The 24,562-nt window shown below is 40.3% G+C and overlaps 1 protein-coding gene across 1 annotated transcript in view; it reads left to right on the forward strand.

The window, feature by feature from the left end:
- The window catches only part of LOC149229094 (putative LRR receptor-like serine/threonine-protein kinase At1g56140), a 412,674-nt gene that overhangs the window by 160,277 nt on the left and 227,835 nt on the right, over positions 1 to 24,562 (forward strand). The window contains exons 7-11 of the mRNA XM_089378460.1: positions 8,738 to 8,809; positions 8,972 to 9,046; positions 9,231 to 9,302; positions 9,566 to 9,637; positions 9,772 to 9,843. Coding sequence (XP_089234586.1) covers positions 8,738 to 8,809; positions 8,972 to 9,046; positions 9,231 to 9,302; positions 9,566 to 9,637; positions 9,772 to 9,843 — 363 coding nt within the window. The remainder of the gene's footprint in view (positions 1 to 8,737; positions 8,810 to 8,971; positions 9,047 to 9,230; positions 9,303 to 9,565; positions 9,638 to 9,771; positions 9,844 to 24,562) is intronic.

Here is a 24,562-nt window from a genome sequence, read left to right on the forward strand (position 1 = left end):
ATGCAGGTGTTCTACCACATGAATCTTGAGGGTCATTGTTGGGAAGATCAATGGGCAATAGGATGGATCAGATATTGTTGATCGACATGGGGTGGAATATGTTTGCTCCCCTATGAGATGACATGAGGTGAGAGTGTCACATAGGACCTTCCTCATTGTCATTGGATTCGGGGTTGAGATTGAGCTCTCCGATGTGGTTCCAGGTTGAGCTGGGCTCCCTGATAATAAGCTCTCTGATGTTTCTTGGGTTGTAGCATCGGGCTCTTCGCTAGCAGTGATTCTGGGTGGTAGCAGTGGCTCCTCGATGGATAGAGGGTGGTAGCTTGGGCTCCCCTCCGATGTCAAATTATTCTTCTTTTAGATTCAAGAATGTTCAGCATATGAGTAGAGACAAAGCAGGGATAAGCAGAGATGAGTGTGAAAATTCAGCTAACTCCGAATTCTATTGCAACAAATGATGTTATTTCTTCTATTTGTTAATGTAATTAAACAAATTATATGCTGTGCTACGACAAATATCGAAACAAATACACTACAACCTTCACAAAATAAATACTGCGGAAGAAATAAAAATGCTGGAAGAATAGATGCACACACACAAATACACAATTATTTTTGGACTAAGTCCCCGGAAAAACCCAACTTGGGAAAACCGGTGCAACAGCTGAGGGTTTTAATATTATGCAGTAGTAAATCTGAGTACAAGATTATGGATGCTCAAATCTAGCAATCCATATAGAGAAATTACTGACAATAAATCTAGTGAGAAAAATCTCACTCCCACAGGCGATCCGACATTGACCTTGGCTCAAGTTGAGCCGCTCTTTGCTACCTCTGCACAATCATTGCGTTAGCCTATGTAGTATTGCGTCCTCACAACTCGGAACTGCTTTCCCTCTCGCTATCTGATCAGCTGCTGTCTGGAAGAGGGATCCTCCTGGCCTCTAGACTCTCTCTCCGACTTCTGGCATTGAATCACTGCTTCTCCCCAAAAAAATACGGAATCCCCTTTGAAGCATTGTGCTGCCTCTGCGTGGCTCTGTGCTGCCTCTCTGTGGCACTGTGCTGCCTCTGCGTGGCTCTGCGCTGCCTCTCTGTAGTGCACTCACCGGAATTGGAAAAACTTCCTTCGACCTTACTATCCCTGCCCCTCTCTCACTGCTTTGAGCTCACTAGCTCTCTCTTCGATAACTCAGCATTGCTACTCTGGAAATCGATCTGCCAGTGAAATCGAACTGCTGGTGTGTGTTCTCCAAGCCCCATCAAGTTTCTTCTTATAATCTCTTGTCGAGACACCAACGACCATGATTAAAACTTAATTGATGGCTAAGATTAACTAGAACTCGATCCTAATATTTTTCTAGAAGATTCTCACCATGGCTTAATTAATACCGTTTAATTAATCATATTTCCTAAGTTTAGACTTAGGAAATATTAAACACTGATTAATTATTTTAATTAAGTCGTTTCTAGGTGGAATTTCCAGAAACGATTTCTGGGTTTTGGAGAATATATGTATTTTAGCCTCTCCACCAAATTTCGTGGCTATAACACATCTGATGCTACAAAAACTAACAATGAGCAGTGACGACATTTGATGACGAGATACTTGAGATGGGATATGATTTGATGACAGGATACTTGCGATGATTACGTAATGCAGTTGGAATTTCTCCCTAGCTGAGAGAGAGTGTTAATTTGGCAGCTCAATGACAAATTCCAATCATGGGACTAGATTCGTCTTTTTGAGAGGACCAATTTTGACTATTGAAGCTCTCAATTTGGACAAGGGAAAGTGTATTTTTGAATTAAAGCCCACGTGCTCAAAAGGATTGGTTAGCCCAAAAGAGAAATTGGACACCCATGGATGGCTATAAATACAAGTCTAGTGACCCTCATTTGGACATCATCATCATCATTATGATCATTCTTCTTTCTTTGGGTTTTGCTCGCACAGCTATGAGGCTGGGTCGCAGAGATTGGTTCGTACAGATCCAAGATTGTAGGGTCCAAATCTCGCACATGTGTTTAGGGTTTTGGTTTCTAGCCGTAGGCATGACACTGACAGTTTTCGGTCACAACCACAGGTACGCAAGCTCATGTGTGCGGTTGGAGGGTTTCAACCGCACGCACATCACTCTCTATGTGTGTCTAGAAGCTAGGGTTTGAGTTTTATAGTTGACCACATATTTTGTCAGTTGACCGCAGAGTTCAACAATTAATTGCAGACAATGACAGTGGATCACAGGCTTTTGATTATTAGCATTGTTGGGTTAATCTCATGGATGTTGTTTAGTTGATTTTGTTGGATAGGATTATGGTTGAAGATAAGGATCATTGTACTCTCTCTTTGCTGAATCATTCAATGACAATCTAATAAGAAAAGGAATTTGAAAGGGTTTTCCCTGTAGTGGGTTTGCCCTGGTCTCTGACCAATCCTGGTGTCTCTATGTGTAAATACTTTTCTTCTGTTGTTCCTTTATGTTCTGCTGCATTGATGATGATATTGTTCTTTCTATGTAATTGAATATGTTGATGAATAATGTTGTAAAATTGAATAATGATATGATGATATGGGGTGAATTTAATGTGTAAATAAAGAAATGCAATTATCTAAAACAAAGAACAATATAGCCCTAAGAAAAAGTTAACAACTACTAACAACTTCTGAAGCCAGATGGTCTCGCATGTCACCATGCTAGCTGCTATATACTCCGCTTCCACAAAATTCAGTGTCGCAAAGTTCTGCTTCCTATTGTACCAAGAGACAACTCTCGTTCCCATGCTGAAGCAACACCCTGAAGTGCTTTTCCTGTCCACTGTATTGCCTGCCTAGTCTGCATCAATATAGGCCATCACCCTGATACCATCACCTCAAGTATATTTGATCTTGTACTTGATTGTACCTCATAAATAACGCAGAATATGCTTCGTTGTTGTCCAATGCACCCTTTTCGGTTCAACCATGACCTGACTCAGAGAGTTTATCGCAAAGGATATATTTGGCTTGGTGTTGACCAAATAAATAAGAGAGCTAATCAACTCCCTGTAGAGCGTGGGGTCCACATCCTTCTCCCTGGATGTATCTACCTTCCTCCAATTGGTTATCATGGGTGTAGACATGGCTCTGCAATCTTCCATCTCGAATCTCCTCAAGATCTCGATGCAGTATTTCCCTTGTCCAAGGAAAATCTCCCCATCTATCTGCCACACCTCCATGCCTAGAAAGTAGTGCATTAACCCCAAGTCTTTCATCCCGAACTCTGCTGCTAGGTCACTCTTGGATTCTTCTATGAGCCCCAATGAACCTGTCAATAACAAGTTTCTTAGTTTGTGTAGCTCGGACAGGTGTTCTAGTCTCAGGTGGCATCTATGAGGCTAAAAACACAGGTGGATTAATTATCTCCAATAGCCAGAAAAAGTTCTAAGGAAAATTGTCTTCATTAAATTTAATTAGCCAATTTAATTATTTTCCTAAGTCTAACTAAGGAAAAGTGGTTAATTAATCAGGATTAATTGAGGCAAATCGATTTCCCTATAGTGACTTCTAGCAAAGTCATTTGATGGGGTCAAGATGATCTTAGCCATTGATTGAGTTTAGATTGTGGTCGTTGATTCGTCAACTAGAGATTATAAGAGGAGATCGATGGGCATTTGGAGAACACATTCGTGTGATAGATTTGTAGTGATAGCAAGCGCACAGTGATAGCGTGGAGGACACTAGTAGTAGGGTTTCAACAGGAGAAATGAGGATAGAATTTCTGGAGAAACTCTTCATTGTTATTCCAGTTTTATGAGAGAAGCAAGGAGGCCAAATTATTTTGCAAGAGGGAGGCTGATTCAACATGTGTGAATTGCCAGTTTATCTAGTGTGAGTTGTCGGAGGCTCGATTTTATTGCCAGTTGCCAGATCGATTTCTTATAGGCGATGGGAGTGGGTTTCTGGAGGCAGAGAAATTTGTTGAGTTTGATCTTTTTGAGGCAGTGTGAAGTTCAAGAAGAACCATGCACATTTTTAGTGGCTAGTGCGAATTGCTGGAGGAAGTGCGAGTTGCATAGAGAGGGATGAATTGGTTTGTAGAAGGAAATCGTGGATTTCCAGTTCGATTTTGCCAGTAGAAGTGAAGGAAAAATATTGTTGGAGCTTTGCTAGTGAGAGGAAAGCAGTTTATGTAATCCTTGATTTGCTGAAGAATTAATAATAAAACCTTCATCTGCAGAATAGGTTTTCCCCACACAGGGGTTTTTCCGGGACAATTTGTCCAAAAATATCGATGTCTATAATTTTGTGTGAGATATTTTATCAGTTCTTGTGATTTAATTTGTGTGAAGTTGCAGTAGTGTTTTATTCAGTATTTGTTGTATATTTTATAGAAGACAACTAATTTATTGAAGATAGGTGAATAATAATGTGAAAATTTCACTACTGAAATTCTATTGCAGCAACTGGAATTATTTCTTCTAACTGTAAATTAATTTATCAGTATATTGCTATGACAACAACGAAATAATCACATTGCAATCTTCACCAAATTAAATTCTGCGGAAGATAAAAATAGGAATTGAGAAATGCTAGCACACACACATAAAAATTGACAATTATTTTGGACAAATGTCCCCGGAAAAAGCCAACTTGGGAAAACCGGTGCAACAACTGAGGGTTTTATTATTATTATGCAGCAACAAAATTTTTGAGTACAATCTATGGATGCCCAACTGGTAATCCAATCTGAGAGAAATACTAACAACAATATTCTAGAGAAATTTTCTCCCTTCAGCAAATCCACTACGAATTCTTGTAACTGCGAATTTCTGTAATTGCGAATTCCTGTGATCATGCGCGAATTCCTGCAGTCATGTTCGAATTCCTGCAGTGTGGCCCTTTTCTGCAGAAATATTCGACCTCCTCTCTCCCGACTCTTCCAAACTGGAAACTCCTCTGAAAATCTGCTACTTTGCCCCTCTGACACCTGCTTCTCGATCACTGGCTCGATCTCACTGCTGAATCACTTGCTACTGGAAAATTGATCTGCCTTGATCACTGAGTATCTGCAATTGGTGTGTACTCAATCTCGCTCGTGCATCCTCCTGGCTCGAACTTCTCCCTTGCTAGATCTCTGCAACTGGGTAGCTCGAGCTGCCAAGGAACTCGCACATTGAGAGTGTTCTTCCATCTACCCATTGACTTCTTATAATATCATTATGGGACTCCAATGACCAAGATTAAATCTTAATAAATCGCTGAGATTATTTCCTAGTTGATCCGTGTGAGTTTCTAGATAATTCACACCTTTCTCAATTAATATTGATTAATTAACCCCTTTTCCTAAGTTTAAACTTAAGAAATATTTAAAAATAGGCTAATAATCTAATTGAGACACTTCTAGGTGGAATTTCTAGAAACAATTTCTGGGTTATGGAGAACTCTTGTGTTTTAGCCTCTCCACGGAGTTTCGAGACTAGAACACCTCCGATGCTACAAAAACAAACACTCCCTCTTAGCGAGGAAGGTGTTCTAGTGCTGCACTACTGCTACAACACCCTGTCTCTATATCACCCTTTGTCATGCAACTGATGTCTGGCCACTGTGATTGACTGCTACAACAAACCAACCATTGCGCAACTCTGATGCTGCATTTGTGCTGCTGCTGACACTACGATACTGCTGCCAACTCTGCATCTGCACTGCAACCCCCTCTTGACTGTTGCTGCTGCTACTGCAACAACTGCAACTGAGAAGCATCCAAAATACTGAATCAACTATCTCTGTGTTGCATCTGTCTCCTGAGCATCTCACTGCTACTAGCCACTACACTGTCCATTGAAGGATCTGTGTTGCTGCTAACTCTGCTATTGATCCTCCTGCTCTGCTGCCAACATTGCACTGCGCTCCTCAACACCTGATTGCCACTAGTATGCAATTGTCACTCGGGTAATCTGACTGCATCACTAACGCTGATCCATCTTGCTACTGAATATTGTGGGTCCTGATGGCAAAGTAATGATCCATGAGGAGGACACCTAAAGGATCCTGCCCAACCTCTGCAACTCTGGGACTATAACTCCATATCGCCCCACCTGTCTCCTGGAGGTATAGCTGCATCCTGGGTACTTCCACCACATTATCTACATAGGCTTGCAGACCATGTTCATCTAGCAGGAAGGACATCCTAGCCTTCTAGATGACAAAGTTGGAGGTTCCCTCCAACCTATCCTGATCTCTAAGCCCAGTTGTGGCCATCTCTGAATCTGATCGAAAATATCCCTCTTTCCCATTGCTTGGCTGTTGAGTCTGCAACACTCACTCCCTTATGGAGTGAGACATTCTGCTCACAGCTTTTGCTAATCTGCAACTGGAAAATCTGATTTCTAGAACTCAAAACCCCTTGAGCTAAATTCTCTCTGTGTGTGCCTTTCTCTTCCTCAACGTTGATCTGCTACTACTAGTCTAGCTGCAAACCAACTGCACCCAGATCTGCTCAACAAAATTTTTGATTTGCTCATTGGAACCCTCTATCCAACAAATCTACTGCAAATTCCTATAATTACGAATTCCTGCAATTACGCGCAAATTCTTGTAATCACGAATTCCAGGAATTACGCGTGAATTTTTGCAATCGCAAATTCCTGCAATTACGCACAAATTCATGCAGTGCAACCCTCTCTCTATTGAAGCTGATTGACTATTTTGTGTAAACTGAAAGTCGAGCCCTTACCTCTGCGATTAGCACTCTACGTAGATTTGGGAAAAATTCGTTCAGATCTTCCTCCGAAATGCGAAATTTTCTCCCTCATCGTCTCTGAGCCTCTGATTTGATCAACAATGCTTTGTTACCATGTGAAAATTTCAACTACTGAAATCCTATTGCAACAACTGGAATTATTTCTTCTAACTGTAAAGTAATTTATCAGTTTATATCTACAACAAAAACAAAATAATCACGCTGCAATCTTCACCAAATTAAATTCCGCAGAAGACAAAAATAGGAACTGAGAAATGCTAGCACACACACATAATTGACACAATTATTTTGGACAAATGTCCCTGAAAAATCCAACTTGGGAAAACGGGTGCAACAACTAAGGGTTTTATTATTATTATGCTGCAACAAAAATTATGAGTACAATATATGGATACCCAATTTTCAATCCAATCTGAGATAAATATTGGCAAGAACACATGAGATCTCCAAGACCCATAAATCGTTTGGAGAAATTCCACCCGGATGAGGAGTTATTAAAATAATTAATATTTTTAATGGGTTCTTAAGTCTAAACTTAGGAAAATAAAAATATTAATGGGTATTAATAAAGATATGGGTGAGAAGCTTCTAAGAGACTAGAATCAAGTCTGTTTTAATCTTAGCCGTTGATTAGAGACTTAATCTCGGTCGTTGATTCATCAACAAGAAAAGTATAAGAGAAGACTTGAGATTCATTTGGAGACACACCGGGCAAATACTCAGTACCTCGAGGGAAATCGATTCTCAAGGAGGAGTTCGATTTCAGAGGGAGAGTTGTAGCGTGGACGAAGAGGAGGGCATCAGCAACAGTCAGTGACTGAGGAGGAGGGTGACGCAAGGCATTCGAGAGACAACGTAGAGGGAAGAGCAGGCATGCAGTGCCATTGGAGACGAGTGATGTAGAGTGATGTAGAAGTGACGCCGAGGTGGGTGAAGGGTCTCCAGGGTGTCAGAACTTCTCCAGGAGGAGAAACTTTGTCTTTTGTGTTTTCTCTTAGAAGTGTCTCAGTTTCTCTGTGAAATCATTCCTTGTAAAGCGATTGTTGCTGAAGATTAATAAAACCCTCATCTACTGTACCGGTTTTCCCACATTGGGTTTTTCCGGGGACAATTGTCCAAAAACAACTGTGTTGATGTGATTGATTCTTGTGCTTATATATCACTGTTATTTTCTTTATGTAATTATGTGATAACTGCAGTAGAATTTATTTTAATGTTTATTGAAGGGTTTTCGTAAATAACTTATTGTGAGAGATAAGTAGGTAAAATAAATCAGTTACTACAGTAGAATTTCGTATTAGAAATTTTCACAATGGATACTCTTTAGTTGAGGATTCTCATGTCATTTAGCTAGAAGAAACTTTAATCCTTCTCCATCGGAAATCGCACAGGTGTCTCAAGGGGGAAACACCCCACATTCTCATTTTAATTCATCCAGTTGTGTTTGGAAAGGAGCTTTTTCTTTAAAGCCATATTCACAGTGATTGCATCTGAAATATTGCCCTCTGTACAGAGTGTTGGGATGAATTTCTCAAACTTTTTCAGCCCCCATAAATCTACATTTCTTGAAACTATTGAACTCAAAATTTATCTCCCACCCTAATCCTTTAGAATTCCTCTTCCTGAAAACGAGGAACAAATTTCCCTATTGGTGTCTGCTGTTCAATACCAGCCATGTGGATACTCATTCATTGGAGATTCTCATGGCATTAAGCTAGAAGAAGCTTTAAATCCTTCTCCTGTGGAAATGACACTTGAAATTTCTCAATGTGGAAATCCCCCATATACTCCTTTTAATTCATCCAGTGGTCTTTGCTAAGGAGAATATCATTTTTTAGCCATATTAACAGCGCTTGCATCTGAAATATTACCCACTGTACACAGAATGCCAAGTCTTATTCTCTTTCGATATCTTTGGTTTTTGGAGTCTTCTGTTAGAATTGATAATCAATTCAGTGCTAAACATGACGACTACTGTTTTCTTTCATTGGCAGCTACATTCGAAGCAATCGACTCACTGGAGAGATACCTACAACATTTGCCAATTTAAAGAAGATGGGGACATTGTAAGTAGCCTTGTTATTTTTGTCTGTTGCATGTAAGTTACAAAGTCATGATAGTTACAATCAAATAGGCACACAATTTCAAAGTGAATATGGCAATAATCAAATAGACACACAATCTCAATTGTCTCTGCAGAAATTTTTACTTTATTGTTTATTCTGCAGTTGGGCTTCCAGCAACAACTTTACTGGAAAGATACCAGATTTTATTGGAAACTACTGGAATCAACTGGAGCACTTGTGAGATTACTTTTGTGTGAAGCAATGATCATTTTTGGATTTGGGTTTGCTCAATATAATTATCAGATGACGACCTGAAGTCAGATAAATATAATCATATATAGAAAAGTTAATATGGAAGGAATTTTTGTTTCTTTGTTTCCATGTTTATGTGTATGGGAATTGATGTTTTTTTTGAATGCAGGGAACTTGAAGGAACTTCTTTTCAGGGGCCAATTCCTTCAAGCTTATCAAATTTGACTAAATTAACAAGCCTGTGCGTATATATATCCTTACCATTTTTTGGTTCTCTTCCAATGAAAGCAGCTACAATTTACGTAGAACTTCAAGAGATGTCCATTCTCATTTAGCAAATCATTACTTTTCAATTTTCCCATTCTTGCTTATTGCACATTTATAAATACTGTCTGTTTTCAAGATAATCATCATTCTTTTACGCCTTCGTGTTAAACATTTGCGCATTGGATTATATTATATTCATATTGCTTTACTGGTATTAACTTGCTATTGTTTAAGCAGCATTTTATGTGACATACCTCGAGGTGGCTCATTTCTTTCATTCCTACATAACCTGAAGAATCTGAAAACATTGTGAGTGATGTACAGTTGGTTGTTTATATGTGTGGTTTTATGGAAATATTGTTTTGGAGTACATATGCTTTATATGATGCTATTTTGATGTTTCTATTTTGTTAATTTATGCCATAGTCAATTATTCTTGACAGAATCTTAAGGAACAATATGATCTCTGGGAAAATTCCTGAATACATTGGAGAACTGGACCAACTCCAGATGCTGTAAGTTAATCTCAAAAGCTTATTGGTATTCATGAAATCAGAATCTAAATAGACTGAACCTTGTCTCTCATATTACTATGTGTGCTAAACAACAGTTTCTTTTATCTCAAGCTGACTAGCATTGTTGAAACGCTTGCTGGGAAACAACTGAACTCAGCCTGCTACATATGCAAATGGCAAGAAATGTGCAGTAGAACTGTTACCACTCAAACTAGCAGGGGTCCTAGGAGGAGATCATATAAAGCAACTACTAGGTCAAGAGCAACAATCGAACGATAGCCCACTGTCACCTCAACTAAGGCTCCCTGCTCTTTACGGACTTTCACCGATGGGAGGAGACCCGGTATAAGGGGAATCACTAGATGAATGGATCAAATAAGAGGATGAGTGATGCCAATGTTCTTAGGAAGCGCTAAGAGGATTCTTGAGGCTAGGGTTTGGGAATATATATTGTCAAGAGGTTTCCTAGACCCGAAAATCCTTATGGAGGATTGGCCTTTATGTGATTTTTGTGGAATTAGAGTTGTAAAGTTGCGGGACCACACAAGATCAAGTGGACCCAAAATTACGTCAAGGGTATGGAGTTGATCAATCAAGGAGGGTCTTGATCTAAACTACAACGCAGTAGTCTACCAATTTTCAAGGGTTTTGGATGGCTACAAATGATTTCATGTGATGCCCTAGGAGACTTTCTGGGTTAGGCCTAGAATTGGAAGAAATGAAGAAAAGAAATGTTATTTTGACCACCAAAGGGATACGAGGATCAATGCCTTATTGCTTGGGCTTAATGGAGTCAAGATACACATAGATCATGGAATTTCATGAGCTAAGGAGCCCTAATTGATCTTTGCTAGCCTCTCCAAGGGCAACAACTAGATCAATAGAGATTTATACTTCAAATTTGCGAAGGAGACAAAGTTTCGAGGTCTTTAACCTAAGAGGTGCCTCTAGGAACATTCACCCAATCCCTCAAAGGTCAACGCATGCATTTAATCACTTATTCAAGGTCCCAGAAGAATTTCGCATTACATTTAACCCATACAAGAATAAAGATAACAACATACATGCAATTAACCAGTAAGATAACAAGAATAACATCAAAATTTCGACTTACATGAGAGAGAGAGTATATCCATTTATCAACTTCGCATTAGAGAAGCTCCAAAGACAATAGCGAAATCCAAACATCATAGTGCATCAAGAAAAGCTCCAAAAATTCATCCCAACAAAAAGTGCGAAAATCTCATAAGAGATACTAATCCAATCCAAGTGATGATGATCAAAATGAATCACCTCACTTCTATTTATACAATCACTAATGAGTTCGATTTTCCTAATTTGGCCTAATTGAGCCCCAAATAATAAAATAATGTGCAATAATAACATCCCTTGGTGACAAACCCACCAATATAGCTCAAAAACATAATATTAAGCTTCTCAAGAGGGTAGAATGCTCAATAAAGTGAGTCGTTGGGCCTCTGAGGGGGCCTAATGAAGTTCAGAGTGTGCCATGATGTGAGAATAGACCTCAAACATAGTAGACAAGGGGTTGACCTCTTGTTCTCCAAGCAAAACCCTGTGGTACCCCCAAGTGGGTGTGAGGGGTACAAGGACATCCTCATGGGTCTCCAAGTGGATTGAAAATGCCTGTAAACCATCTGTAAAGGCCAGGATAACAACATAGGCCATAATACATTCTCATTAGGACCTTGTAACATCTGCCAAGTGTATGGTGCAAGTGTTGCCAAGTGTATGGTACAAGTGTGGAGTCGGTTGGGTATGGTGAACCAGATGCATCATCCTCATCCAAAAGGTGGAACACAAGCAATCAATGAGTGGTGTTGGGGATCCATGAAGTACTCTCTGCTATGGTGGAGGCCCATGGTTCTCAACGCTCACCCTACAAGTGTGAATGTGGCCCTCTGAAGGGCTAGGACCCGTATAGGGTGACCAAGCCCAATATTGAGACCCATCTGCAATCCTACATAAGATCCAATGTGCCCCCTTTCCCTCCAATACAATAAATCATTAGAATAATAAAGTAAAATAGCTTACAAGTCATGGAATCAATGGGGAACTTCATGGTGGTATGCTCTTCCACAGTGGGCTTCGTCATGTACAAGTGTCTCCAAGCTCAATAAGGGGCTAATCAAGGACCCTATTATGCGGTTTCAAGATTAAAAGGGAGTGACATGTCCATGGTACATCCCTCAAGTGGTAGGTGGCAAATGATATAGTAATGCAACAGAGTGGGGATACGGGGATTCATCCAGATCACATGTCATGGTACAAGGGTAGCTATAATAAGGGAAGCCCACACCTGAGTATATGAGTGTAAGAGGGAGCAAATCATGGTACATGAGTTACCCCGATCTTTGTTTTTCCACCCTTCTTCATATGACTTTTGCCTTTGATTGATTTCTCTTCATAACTGCTCAGGGCTCCAAGGCATGAGAGCATGTTGTGTAATATATAGTAGTGGATATCCCCTTAAGGTTGGGAATTTCATTGCCCACCAAGGGTCAGGGCAATAATGGGTTCCTTAATGATGGAGGGGGCTCATCTAGGACCCATAGGAACCACGGTGATGGCCATGGATAAGGGGTAGAGCTCATGTTTGGCTTTTTCCCACGTGCTAAATTTGTATGTCCCGACCATCTTTTGCATTTTATGGTACATTTCCTATTGAGAGTGGCCAAATTATGCCTTTTCTTTTCTTTTTAGCTACATCAACCTCTAGGGCATCGTCCCTAGCCCAACCCAAGGTGTGGACAAGGGGAAGGGGAGGCTAACCCTATGTGGACCCAGTGGACACATGTGGACCCGAATGGGAAAAGAGATGAATAGGGCTAAAATGAGTGGAAGGGGGTGATGTATGTGGTGTCAGGAAGCGGGACCATGCTAGTAGTGCCAACCCTAAAGCTAGTGGTGAGTCGAGGAGATCCCACGCCACTACGATACAAGGCTAACCACAAAATCGGGCAGTGGAGACAAGAGTAAAAACCTAGCCCACTCTTTCCACAGAATCCCCCCACCAATCCATGCACAAAAGTGCCGATGACAAGTAAGGAAAATTACTCAACTACACCAATGAAAAGCCATACCTTCGGGGTTGAGAGGCCCACCTTCAAATGTACAATCATAACAAGTGGGCGAGGGACCACATGGCTGGCTTAGGTGGTGGAGATAATGGCGCATCGAGCTATCTGGTGGCTGCTGGTTGCCGACTGAGGACCATCTAGGAGAAAACATTTCTCCTATATACACTACCCACAGGTGGTGGGTAACAAGAACCAGAACACACACGAAAGAGTGTTGATTTCTGTAGCATCGGATGTGCTCTTGCCTCGAGATTTTGTAGAGAGGCTAAGACACATGTACTCTCCAATACCCAGAAATCGTTTGGGAAAATTCCACCTAGAGATGATTTTATTAAAATAATTAACTTTTTATAATGGTTCCCTAAGTCTAAAGTTATGAAATCTGGTTAATTAAAGGGTATTAATTAAATCAGGTGTGAATATTCTAGAAGAAGACGGGGATCAACTCCCAGTTAATCTCAGCCCTTGATTATGTTTTAATCTTAGCCATTAGTGCTCCAACGAGAGATTATAAGGAGTTCGATGGGCACTTGGAGAACACACTTGTGTAGTACAATTTTCCTGGGAAGTCGATTTTCTGAGTAGCAGTTGTGAGTTGCCGCAAGTGACTTAGTAAAGTCGAAGCAATGAGAGAGGGGCATGGATAGTAGACCATAGGAGAGTTTTCCAGATTCGGGGAGTGCAAGGCAGAGAACACAGAGAGAGGTTCAGAGAGGCAGCGCAAAGCTTCAGAGGGAGTCCGAGATTCATCTGGGAAAGTCGAATTCCAGAGCCAGAAGCTAGGGTGTGAGATCGGAGCGCCAGAGGATCGAAGTTCCATCCAATAGGAGATTAGAGGAGGAGGTGACGTAGATCCCAGAGACTGTGACGCAGATCTGCGTAGGCTGCGTGGGGCTAGCCACCCAGAGCCTGGATCAGATTCTGATCGCCAGTGACAGTGTGAGATTTTTCTCACTATCTTCTTGTTAGTATTTCTCTGTATCAGATTGCCAGTTTGGGCATCTAATGATTTGTACTCAGATTAATACTGGATAATAAATAAAACCCTATGCTACTACATTGGTTTTCCCACATTGGGTTTTTCCGGGGATATTTGTCCAAAAACAATAGTGTGTCATGTCCCTTCCCAAATGAATTTGTAACAGGTTTTGGTCTCTCAACAATTTTGTACAAGTTTTGCTAAGTAAAGGACGCAAGCAATTTTGACTTAGGGACTTAGGAGAAACGAAGGCTGGATTAATTTGCTAGTGGAAGGTTGGGGCCACCCACTTGGGAAAACGCATTGGGCAATTCGAATTTCCTTGGAGGGGAAATCTTATGGCTGTTGGAGGGGCCCACATGAGTAAAAGGGAGGCCCGTGAAGTTATAAGGAGGAAGAGCTCCTCACTTGGGCATTGATTCATACTTGCACATCGAAATCACTTGACTGTTTGCTCGAGCTGCTTAGCCGAGTCAACTGGCTGTTTAGCCACGAATCTCTCAAGCTGGAGATTCAACCTTACTTTTGGGGGACTACGAGTGCCACCCTAGGAAGGCATTAGGAAGGCATTTTCAGAGCATCTTGAGGAGCACCAGGGAAGATTCATAGCCCGCACACTCAACCCACAAACCAGCAGTGCGGATTTTTGGGCTAGCAGAGAAGGGAACACGCGGTTGTGATTAGAGCTTCATTGGGCCAACACTTGCCGGAGAAACTTGGAGAGTTGAAGGATATCAGGAGGCCAGCCTTAGGGAGGAGTTTTGAAGTAGGTTGGTGCAACAATTGGGCAATTCGAAACTCAACCTTGGAGGACTGCGTAGAGGACCAGACTGGGCATCACGTGGGCATTGGGGGAGAGAGCCACAACACCGGGATCACATCAGGGAAGGGAGGAAACTCATAAGGGATCACAACTCAGTGATTTGGGGCAGTTTTGGAGAGCTTTCCTAGCATCATTCAAACAGGCTGAGTTTGCCAGCTTGTGCAGGAGGACGGGCTCCTTGGGGGTCGAATTTCAGGAGTCTGAACTAGGCCAAACCCTTCCTAGGGTTTGGTGGGTTTTTGCTGAGGATCAGGGAGTTGAAGTTTCATAATTTTCTAAGCACGGGAAGCAGTGATTCTAGCACTTCCTTTCCAGCAGACATCGCAGATTCTGGGCAGTGTGGATCATTTCTGGAGCAGCAGTTGGGCAGCCCTCAGATCATCATTTTCTCACCTGGGTTTTTCTGGAGCAGCAGTGGAGACAAGCCCAAGTGCACCATTCCATTCACTGTTGTATTTGCCCATGATGATTTAATAAAATGGCTCAAAAGTTCTCTATTTCTAGCGTTTTCATGGGTGTATGGTGATTGCTTCTCATTTCTGATTGTTGGTTTGTCTGCTTGCTTTGTTTATCACTGAATTTCCTAGTTAGGAACATTATAGTGGTATCAGAGCCCAGATCTTGGCTAAGCCGTGGGGAGTTTCTCCTATGAGAGAAGGACCAACAGAATATTACATACAGGAGGCAGAGGTACCGAAGCAGAGAAAGAGAGCTGGAGATCACTCCAGACACTGAGGATAGGGGAAAGGCCGTAGTAGTGGAGGAAGACATGGGAGAGCCCAAGAGTAGGGAGGAGATAGCCTTTGATAGCCTCTTGAAGGCTCTGAATGATCTGGCAAAGGGGCAGAAGGAAATGCTAGAAGAGATTAAAATGCAAAATTGGGAGAGAACCACTCCTAGGGGATTCCTATTCGGGGAGACTTCGGGGGCATCTCAACAATTCGACCATCCTTCACCCGCAACACAACCTCTGTCAACGAGTGGGCCAACTCGAGCTACACTGCCCTCTTTTGTGCCTTTGGCACAGGTTGAACCAATAGGGGTCGAAGACCCTTCAGAGATGGGAGAACACTTCAGAGAATGGCAGTCCATGGGTGCAGACTTCAGGGAAGCACTCTCTTTCAGAGATTTTTGCAAGCTCAAGCATAATGAGGAGCAAGGGTTATGGAGGATAGGGCACGTAGAGTTATGGGTTGCAGAGGACGATAGGGAGGATGTACTTCCCCATGTACGATGGCACTGCAAAGTGCACTGCTAGGGCTTGGGTTGAGAAGATGGACACTTATTTCCAGCTTAACCAGATGATAGAGCTGGAAGCCATCAAGATGGCCACGCTGCACATGGAGGGGGTGTGAAATTTCCTAGTCCAAGGAACCCCTACTACAACAAATCTAAATCTACTTCACCTACTTGATTTTTTTAAATTACATTCATCAAGTTAGTCTTCTGAATATTGAAGCAAATTGCTTCTGCATCATACACTAATTAAATATTTGATCAAAAGAAACAAAAAACAGAGCAAAGAACAAGATACATAGGACACACTTATTTTCGGACACAATAGTCCCCGGAAAAAACCCAATGTAGGAAAACCGGTGCAACAACTCTGAGGGTTTTATTATTTTGTAGGAGAAATATCTGAATACAAATCTAAGATGCTCTGTTAGGATATTCCGACACATAGGAAATAGTTAAGTATAACTTGGTCTAGTGTATAGTTAGGTAAAGTGTGTTTCTTTAGTATGTACTTTTTGTAACTTACAATCCGACGATCACGATATGTTCTAGACATGAAGTGATCTGACGGTTCATTTTGTCCTCGGTATTACTGACACTTGATCCATGGCTTAACTCCCGGTTGGTCCATGATCTAGATTTAAATAGCATGGAGGGTCATTTGTAAGGTGATCGTTCATGAGAGAAGCTTATGTAAATTTTCTTTCTTTTATATTAATAAATTGCCTGAAGTGGCCGCGTTGGCTCAGGCCGTGGACTGTTTCCCTTTTTAAGGGTCTTAACCATATCAAGAATACTGGTGTACTGATCTGTGATCTGTTTGTGAGCCGTGCCCTTTGGTGTTCTATCTGAGGAACTTACCTTGTAAATTCCTACATGGTATCAGAGCTATTTGAGGGCCGCATCCATTGGTGATCCAAATCTGAAGCCGGTACAACAGCATCCGACGGTTGTTTCCTAGATCTATTGTTTTTGACCGCTTTTGGGCCGAGAGGACTGCTCTATTGTGTTAGGAGCATTTGTTCTAGTGAGGAACCCCTTTTGTTTCACGCGAAAAGGTTTCCGGTAGCCCTAGCTATGTCATTTTTAAGATTTGGAGGTATACAGTCTTTATTTGCAGTTTTAATTATTTATCTCTCTGTTTATTTTGGTTTATTTATCTCTCTGTTTTTTATTACCGGATCCATACCTTTCATTTTTGTGTATGCTCTTTACCTCGCGACTCTGTGCGATCTGGGCAAATCAGAAACAAAAATGAAGGATTTTTCTCATGTGTATGCTCTTTTCCGTCGCGCTTTAGTGTGATCTCGGAAAATCATAAACATTGAGGAAAATATTTAGTTTCCAGCGAAATCAACTTCAAGTCGTAAGGTTTGGTTTTTTTTTTTTTTTGCATGTCCTTTTTGGGTTGTGTGGTTTTTTGTTTTCTAGGCAAAAAGGGCTTTCTCAAGTAAGAACACACTCCAAAGTTTCATTGACAAAAAAAAAAAAAAACCTTTATTCTTTTCCAAAAATTACTAACCTTTTAAACTAACTCACTTGGTCCAAAGTTACTTTATGAGAATAAAGGTCTTGGGTTCAAGTCTTTCTTTTTGTTGAGTTACTTTTTCAAAAAACACATGTAACTTATGTTTTAAAGTTATTTTATGTAAAAGTGTTTTCACCTATCATAAAAAGTGAGTCACTTATAATTCTAAAGTCCCTTTATCTTTTATTTAAGTTACAATTTAGAGGGTAGCTCATAAAGTACCATTGTAAAAGTGACTTTCACTTATTTATAAAAGTGGGTCACATAAAATCTTTTTTTAAAAGTGAGCTAATTAGATTAAGTTTGGAAGGGGGGGCGGAGGATTTTTTTTTAAAATATAACATTATCATTTACTTCCGCACATTCACGTACTTCGTCGGCATTTTCAACAACTTTTTTTCAAAAAGCCATAACTTCTTCATTCGGAAGCCGTTTTTTTTGAATCGGCCTAATTTTTCGAGATTTTTCCATTGGAACACTTAGTTTCAACATCTACAGCTTCAGTTTCTATTAAAATGGAAAGTCTATGCCAAATATTCTTGACAACACCAACTACTTCCAATGGTTGTCCTACATTGAAGATTTAATTAGAAGTAAAGGTCTTTATAGAATAGCCTCAAGCCAAGAGTCTAAACCTAAAGATGAAGATAAGCAAGTCAAATGGGAAAAGAGGCAAGATCAAACACGTGGGTTGATAAGGATGTCTATTTCTCCAGATCTTAGATTCCATATCGCAGAACTTGATACCCCTGATGAAGCAATGAAACAACTCAATAAAGTTTTTGGAATTAAAAATGAAATTAGAGCCCATCAACTCGAAAATGAGTTGTTAACGTTGGACCCCAATAATTTTTTTTCCATTGACAATTTTTTGTCCAAGTTCAAGACCCTTAGACTTCTCTTGGAAGGTGTTAAGATTAAGAAAGAAGATGGTAGCCTTATCTTTTCCATTCTTACTAAGTTGGGACCAGCCTATTCTGTGTTTGTTTCCACCTTCCATTCTACAAGAGAAGCCTTTATTTCTCAAAGACAAGACTACAAGTCCCCTTCTTTTGATGCCTTTTGTGATTCTTTAGTAAGAGAACAAGAAAAACTCTTACATCTTGGTCTTCTTAATATTGGAAGCTCTTCTAAGAAAGCCTTAGTAGCCCAACAACAACCAAATTCAAAGAATTTTAAGAAGAAGCATCCTAAAAAGAATGGTCCTAAACCAAACAAGGGTCCTAAGCTATTTCAATCTCAAAATAAAAAATCAATTCAACAAAATGATAAGGCAAATAAAAACAAAGGGAAGAAGACTGATAGACATTGCAACTTTTGTAATCGTGATGGCCACTTAGAATCCAAATGTTTTAAAAAGATGGAAGCCTTGGAAGCAGCAATGAAGAAGCATAACATCATTTGGAGCACTCTTCAACTTCAACTTCATCTTCAGGAATAACACTTTCTGCATGTGGTTGTCAAGCATCTCGGTCTGGTTATGCACTAAATATATCTTCTTCTCATTCTCATGAGTGACTCATTGATTCTGGAGCTTCTTATAACATGGCCAAAAACAAAGCCATGTTTTTTTCTTTAAATGATTGTAACACCAAAAATATATATGTTGGTGATGATAGATCTCTTAGTGTTGTAGGGATTGGAACTATTCATCTAGACAATTGTCAATTTAATGATGTATTATGTGTTCCTACCTTATCCTGCAACCTTCCATCTGTATATCAGATAACTCATTCAGGTGAAGGTAAAACCGTTGAATTTTCACCTCATGATGTTGTAATTAAGGACCTAAGAGATCCTAGATAGATTTTAGCTACTGGCATTGTTGATGATTCTACAAGGCTGTATAAGTTTAACAACATTGGGTCATCAACTCTTCCCTCCGTATTTGTTGCTCATAATGATGAAGTGAGCAAACTTTGGCATGAGCGATTTGGTCACTTAAACTATTGCTCCCTTAAAAATCTATGTAAGGAAAATTTGGTGACAACAGTATCTTGCAGAGATGGTGTTTGTTCTGGATGTGTACTCAGAAAACATCATCAGGATAGTTTTGAAAAACGTGCCTCTTGGCATGCCTCAGCCCCTTTACAACTTGTGCATAGTGATTTATGTGGTCCACTTCCAGTTGTTTCATTCTCTAGCTACAAGTATTTCTTAACTTTCATTGATGATTTATCCAGACGCACTTGGGTATACTTCTTAAAACTCAAGAGTGAAGTCTTTAACATGTTCTTGGCCTTTAAGGCCTTCGTTGAGAAACAATCTGGACATCAAATTCTTAAGCTAAGATCCGATAATGGCGGAGAATATGTTAACAACAAATTCATCAACTTTTGCATTGAGCGTGGAATTCAATTGCAACATACTGTTCCATACACTCCACAACAAAATGGTGTAGCTCAAAAGGAAGAATCACACCTTAAAGGAAATGGATAATTGTATGCTTCAATCTAAAGGGCTTAGTCTTAATTTTTGGGCAAAAGCAATTAACTGTGGAAATTACATAGTAAATCACACTCCTACTAAGGTTTTAAAGAATATCACTCCAGAAGAAGCATGGAGCTCAATTAAACTAGATGTAAGTCTCTTTCGTGTTTTTGGAAGTGCAACATGGACCCATATTCCCGTTGAGAAACATAAAGCCTTAGAACCTAAGAGTGAAAAATGTATATTTGTTGGATATTATGAAGATGTCAAAGGATATAGACTTCTTCCACCTAAATCCAAAAATGTTATCATTAGAAGAGATGTAAACTTTGATGAAAATATATTGGCCTATGAGCCTAGTTCGACGGATGTGCCACCTCTCTCTATCCCTTCTACTTCTGAACATATTCCTTCTTCAGATGATGACAATCCTCCCCCACCTTCTCGGGATACCTCCTTCAACGCCTCAGCTTCCAAAATGGGTCCGTGCTACTCGGGATGCAGCAGGTGCTCTTGCATGTGATCCTACAGATCAACGACGTACACGTTCTCAGTTCGATAGATCCTCTTCTTTACTAGCTCAAGCTTCAACGAATTATGATCCTGACACCTTTGCAGAAGCTTCAGGCCATCCAGATTGGGATGCAGCTATGAATGAAGAATATCGTTCATTATTGGCAAATGATACATGGGATCTTGTTCCTCTTCCAAAGGGACGAAAACTTGTTAGATGCAAATGGGTTTACAGAACCAAGTTTGGACCAGATGGAAAAGTTGATAAACATAAAGCTCATCTTGTTGCTAAGGGTTTTTCACAAGTTGAAGGCATTGACTATACTGAAACCTTCTCCCCTGTTGCCAAAATGAACTCTATTCGCCTTGTTCTTTCCCTTGCTGCCTCTTTCAAATGGGAAGTCCATCAGATGGATGTTAAATCTGTCTTCTTGCATGGGGACTTGCATGAAGAAATCTATATGGAACAACCTCCTGGCTTTATACAAACAAACTCCAACCTTGTATGTTGGCTTAAGAAATCCCTTTATGGTCTCAAGCAAGCCCCTCAGGCTTGGTATGCCAAAATGGATAGTTTTCTTTTGGATACTGGCTTTTCTAGGTGTCATTCTGACAATACTGTCTACACTGAGAAATTGTGTAAGTCTCTTATCATTCTTGTTCTTTATGTTGATGATCTTATCCTTACTGGTAGTGATCACAACCTTATAAACCATGTGAAGTGTAGCCTTAAAAAGCAGTTTGAAACGACAGACTTAGGACACTTGCATTATTTTCTTGGTCTTCAAGTCTTACAATCCAAGGAAGGTATTTTCCTTTCCTAGTCCAAGTATGCCTGTGATCTTCTACGCCACTTTCACATGGAACACTGTATGCCAACCCCTTCTCCCTTTCAGTCTAGAGCCAAACTTTCAGTCAGTTGTACTTCCCCTGAAGTTGATGCTACCTTATACCGTTAGCTTGTAGGAAAACTTTTGTATCTGACCCATACCCGTCTTGAACTTTCCTTTGTTGTTGGCCTTATTGCTCGGTTTATGCAAAACCCACATGAAAGTCATTAGAAAGCAACTAAAAGAATACTTCGTTATTTTCGAGGTACAGTTCAGTTTGGGATTCATTACAGTACAGAAGCATCTCCTCTATTGGTTGGTTTCATTGATTCCGATTGGGCTGGTGACCCCGATGATTAGAAGTCTACTGCAGGTTATGTCTTCACTCTTGGTTCTGGACCTATTACATGGGCTTGCAAGAAACAAAGTGCCATTTCTCTTTCTTCAGCAGAAGCAGAGTATTGTGGCGCCGTAGAAGCTAGTAAGGAAGCCCTGTGGCTTCGTTAGATCTTGTCAGAGTTTGGCTTTCAGTAGAAACATCCGAATACACTTTGGTGTGATAATTAAAGTGCCATTCAGCTATGCAAAGATCCAGTCCAACATCAGCGCAACAAACACATTGAACTACACATGCACTTCATCAGAAAGCTCATTCATGACCATGTTCTTGAAGTGCAATATTGTTCAACTGATGATCAAGTTGCGGACATCTTTACAAAGGCTCTCACAGAGGCGATGTTTACTAACTTCGATTTATGGTTGGAGTTCAGGAAGTTGTCACTAAGGGGGGATAGGATCTAATGCTTCCTTCCTTCTCCAATTGTGTCATATTTGTACATCCTTCAATCCTATCCCAATTTGTTCTTAAGGGGGGATGTTAGGATATTCCGACACAGGAAATAGTTAAGTATAACTTGGTCTAGTGTATAGTTAGGTAAAGTGTGTTTCTTTAGTATGTACTTTTCGTAACTTACAATCTGACGGTCACGATATGTTCTTGACATGAAGTGATGGGATGGTTCATTCCCTCCTTGGTATTTCTGACACTTGATTCGTGGCTTAACACCCGATTGGTTTATGATCTCTATTTAAAGAGCATGGAGGGTCATTTGTAAGGTGACCGTTCATGAGAGAAGCTTATGTAAATTTTCTTTCTTTTACATTAATAAATTGCTTGAAGTGGCCGCATTGGCTCAGGCCGTGGACTCTTTCCCTCTTTGAGGGTTTTAAGTTTAACCACGTCAAGAATACTGGTGTACTGATCTGTGATCTGTTTGTGAGCAGTGTCCTTTAGTGTTTTATCTGAGGAACTTACCCTGTAAATTCCTATATGCTCATCTAGCAATCCTTTATAGAGAAAATATTGGCGGAAAATCTGAGTGAGTTTCACGCTCTGTTTCCAAAACCGGCCGGCTTGGAACCGACTCGACCGAGTTGGTCTGAGCCAGGCCTTAAACTTGTGACTCGGCCTTGGATTCGATTTGGCCGGCCGCGTTAATACCGAGCCGGCCGAGTTGTCCAAAAACTCGGCCGGCTCGGTATTAACCTGGCTGGCTCGACCAAGCTTGCAATAACTCGGCCGAGCCTGTAATAATGAGTTATAGACAGCAGCCCACACACACCCGAAAACTGCGATTTTTGTTGAAAAAAAGTTTTTTTGGGGGACTCCAAACCAGTTTTTAGTTTGTCTATTTAGTCTTTGGGGTCCATTCCCCTCTCTTAAACCCTATTTAACCCACTCAACCCCTCTCATTCTCTCACAGTCATCTCATGCATTTGAGTGAGAATTTCAGTGAGAGTTTGTGAGGAGTTGTTGAGTTTGTTTTTGGAGAAGCAGTGAGGAGTCTTGGGCAAGCATTGTAGCTGGGGTGAGGAGCTTCTTAGGCAGCCATTTGGAGCAACATTGAGGAGTTGGTTTCTTGGAGTAAGCTTGAGGAGGCAGTTTGTGCCTGGAGGTATTTTTTTTCACTTGTAAAAATCTGTTTTTGCTTATTAAATTTTATGTGCAAATCTAGAAAGTGTTTTTTGTGAAAGAAATGAACATTGAATCAATGTTTTTTGTTTTTGTTTTCATTTTCAGATTGTTTGCTTTCATTTCCAAGTCAAAAAATGGCACCTAGAGTGAAAGATGCTGCTTGGGCATATGTTGAAATGGTTGATAATCAAATGCATTGCAAATTTTTCCATAGGAAAATTAAGGAAGGTCCTGGGGGCATTAATACGCTGAAACAACACTTAGCGGGGATTAGAGGCCAAATTAATCCATATACTTCACCAGAAATTGGGGAGATTAGGAAGGATTTGTTAGCCAACTTTGAGAAGTTTAAAGAAGATAAGGCTAGGCAAAAAAAGTTAGAGGTTGAAATTGGGAGGAAGAGGAATATACAAAAAATGCTGGCTACCAACCCCCATTTTGATTTTGAGGGTTCTTTCTCTATCCCTTGTACTGATGCATCCAACTCCTTCCGATATGTTCCTCCCTCTTTTGAGTCTATTCAAGAAAAGGGAAAGGGTAAAATGAAAAAGGGTGATATGAATATCAAAAGTTATTTCACTCCCTCCTCTCCATCAGATGCACATGGTCCTCAACTTAGTAGAAGTCATTTGCAGCCCACTTTAGATAACCATTGGAAGAAAGAATTGAGGGAGACTGCTTGTGACTACATAGCTAGATGGTGGTATGATGCTGGTATCCCCTTCAATGCTTCCTGTTGTTGCACAGAATGTCTAGGCACCACGACAACGCTCAGAGTAAGGGCTGTCACTCTCGATCTTTACTCACTCCGTTTAGACTCTCTCCTAGGCAAGTCAAGGGGGGTAGTCCCTAAAGTAAATGGATGAGGATAGCCTGTGAAAACAGGCTCTAGGAGATTTTAATGACGGACAACTTGATGAAAGTAAATGAATCTCGGTTAACTTAGATGAAAAGATTAAACGCTAATGTAAACAAGACACGACCACAAGATAGAAACAATTATAGACCAATGCCTTTATGCTAAATTAACCGTAGATAATGTAAAACAAGTTATCCAGAACACTTTACAAATATGTGTGACGAATAATGACAATCATGAATAATCAATATAAATGCCCGATACTGTAACATGCAAAAGATTCCAGATTTTAAATAATTTTCTCTAACTGCCTAGATCTAGATTCAATTAACATTCGTCAATAGCCAAATATGATTTAAAATGTTTATAGCATCTTGACCATAGAGAAATATAAAAAAATGCATTTAATCACTAAATAAAACTAAGGAACTTTAGGTTTAAATTT

The sequence above is a fragment of the Pinus tabuliformis genome, chromosome J (genome assembly GCF_031772625.1).
Source record: "Pinus tabuliformis cultivar Carrire ecotype Pingquan chromosome J, CPIR1, whole genome shotgun sequence".
Taxonomy (NCBI): domain Eukaryota; kingdom Viridiplantae; phylum Streptophyta; class Pinopsida; order Pinales; family Pinaceae; genus Pinus; species Pinus tabuliformis.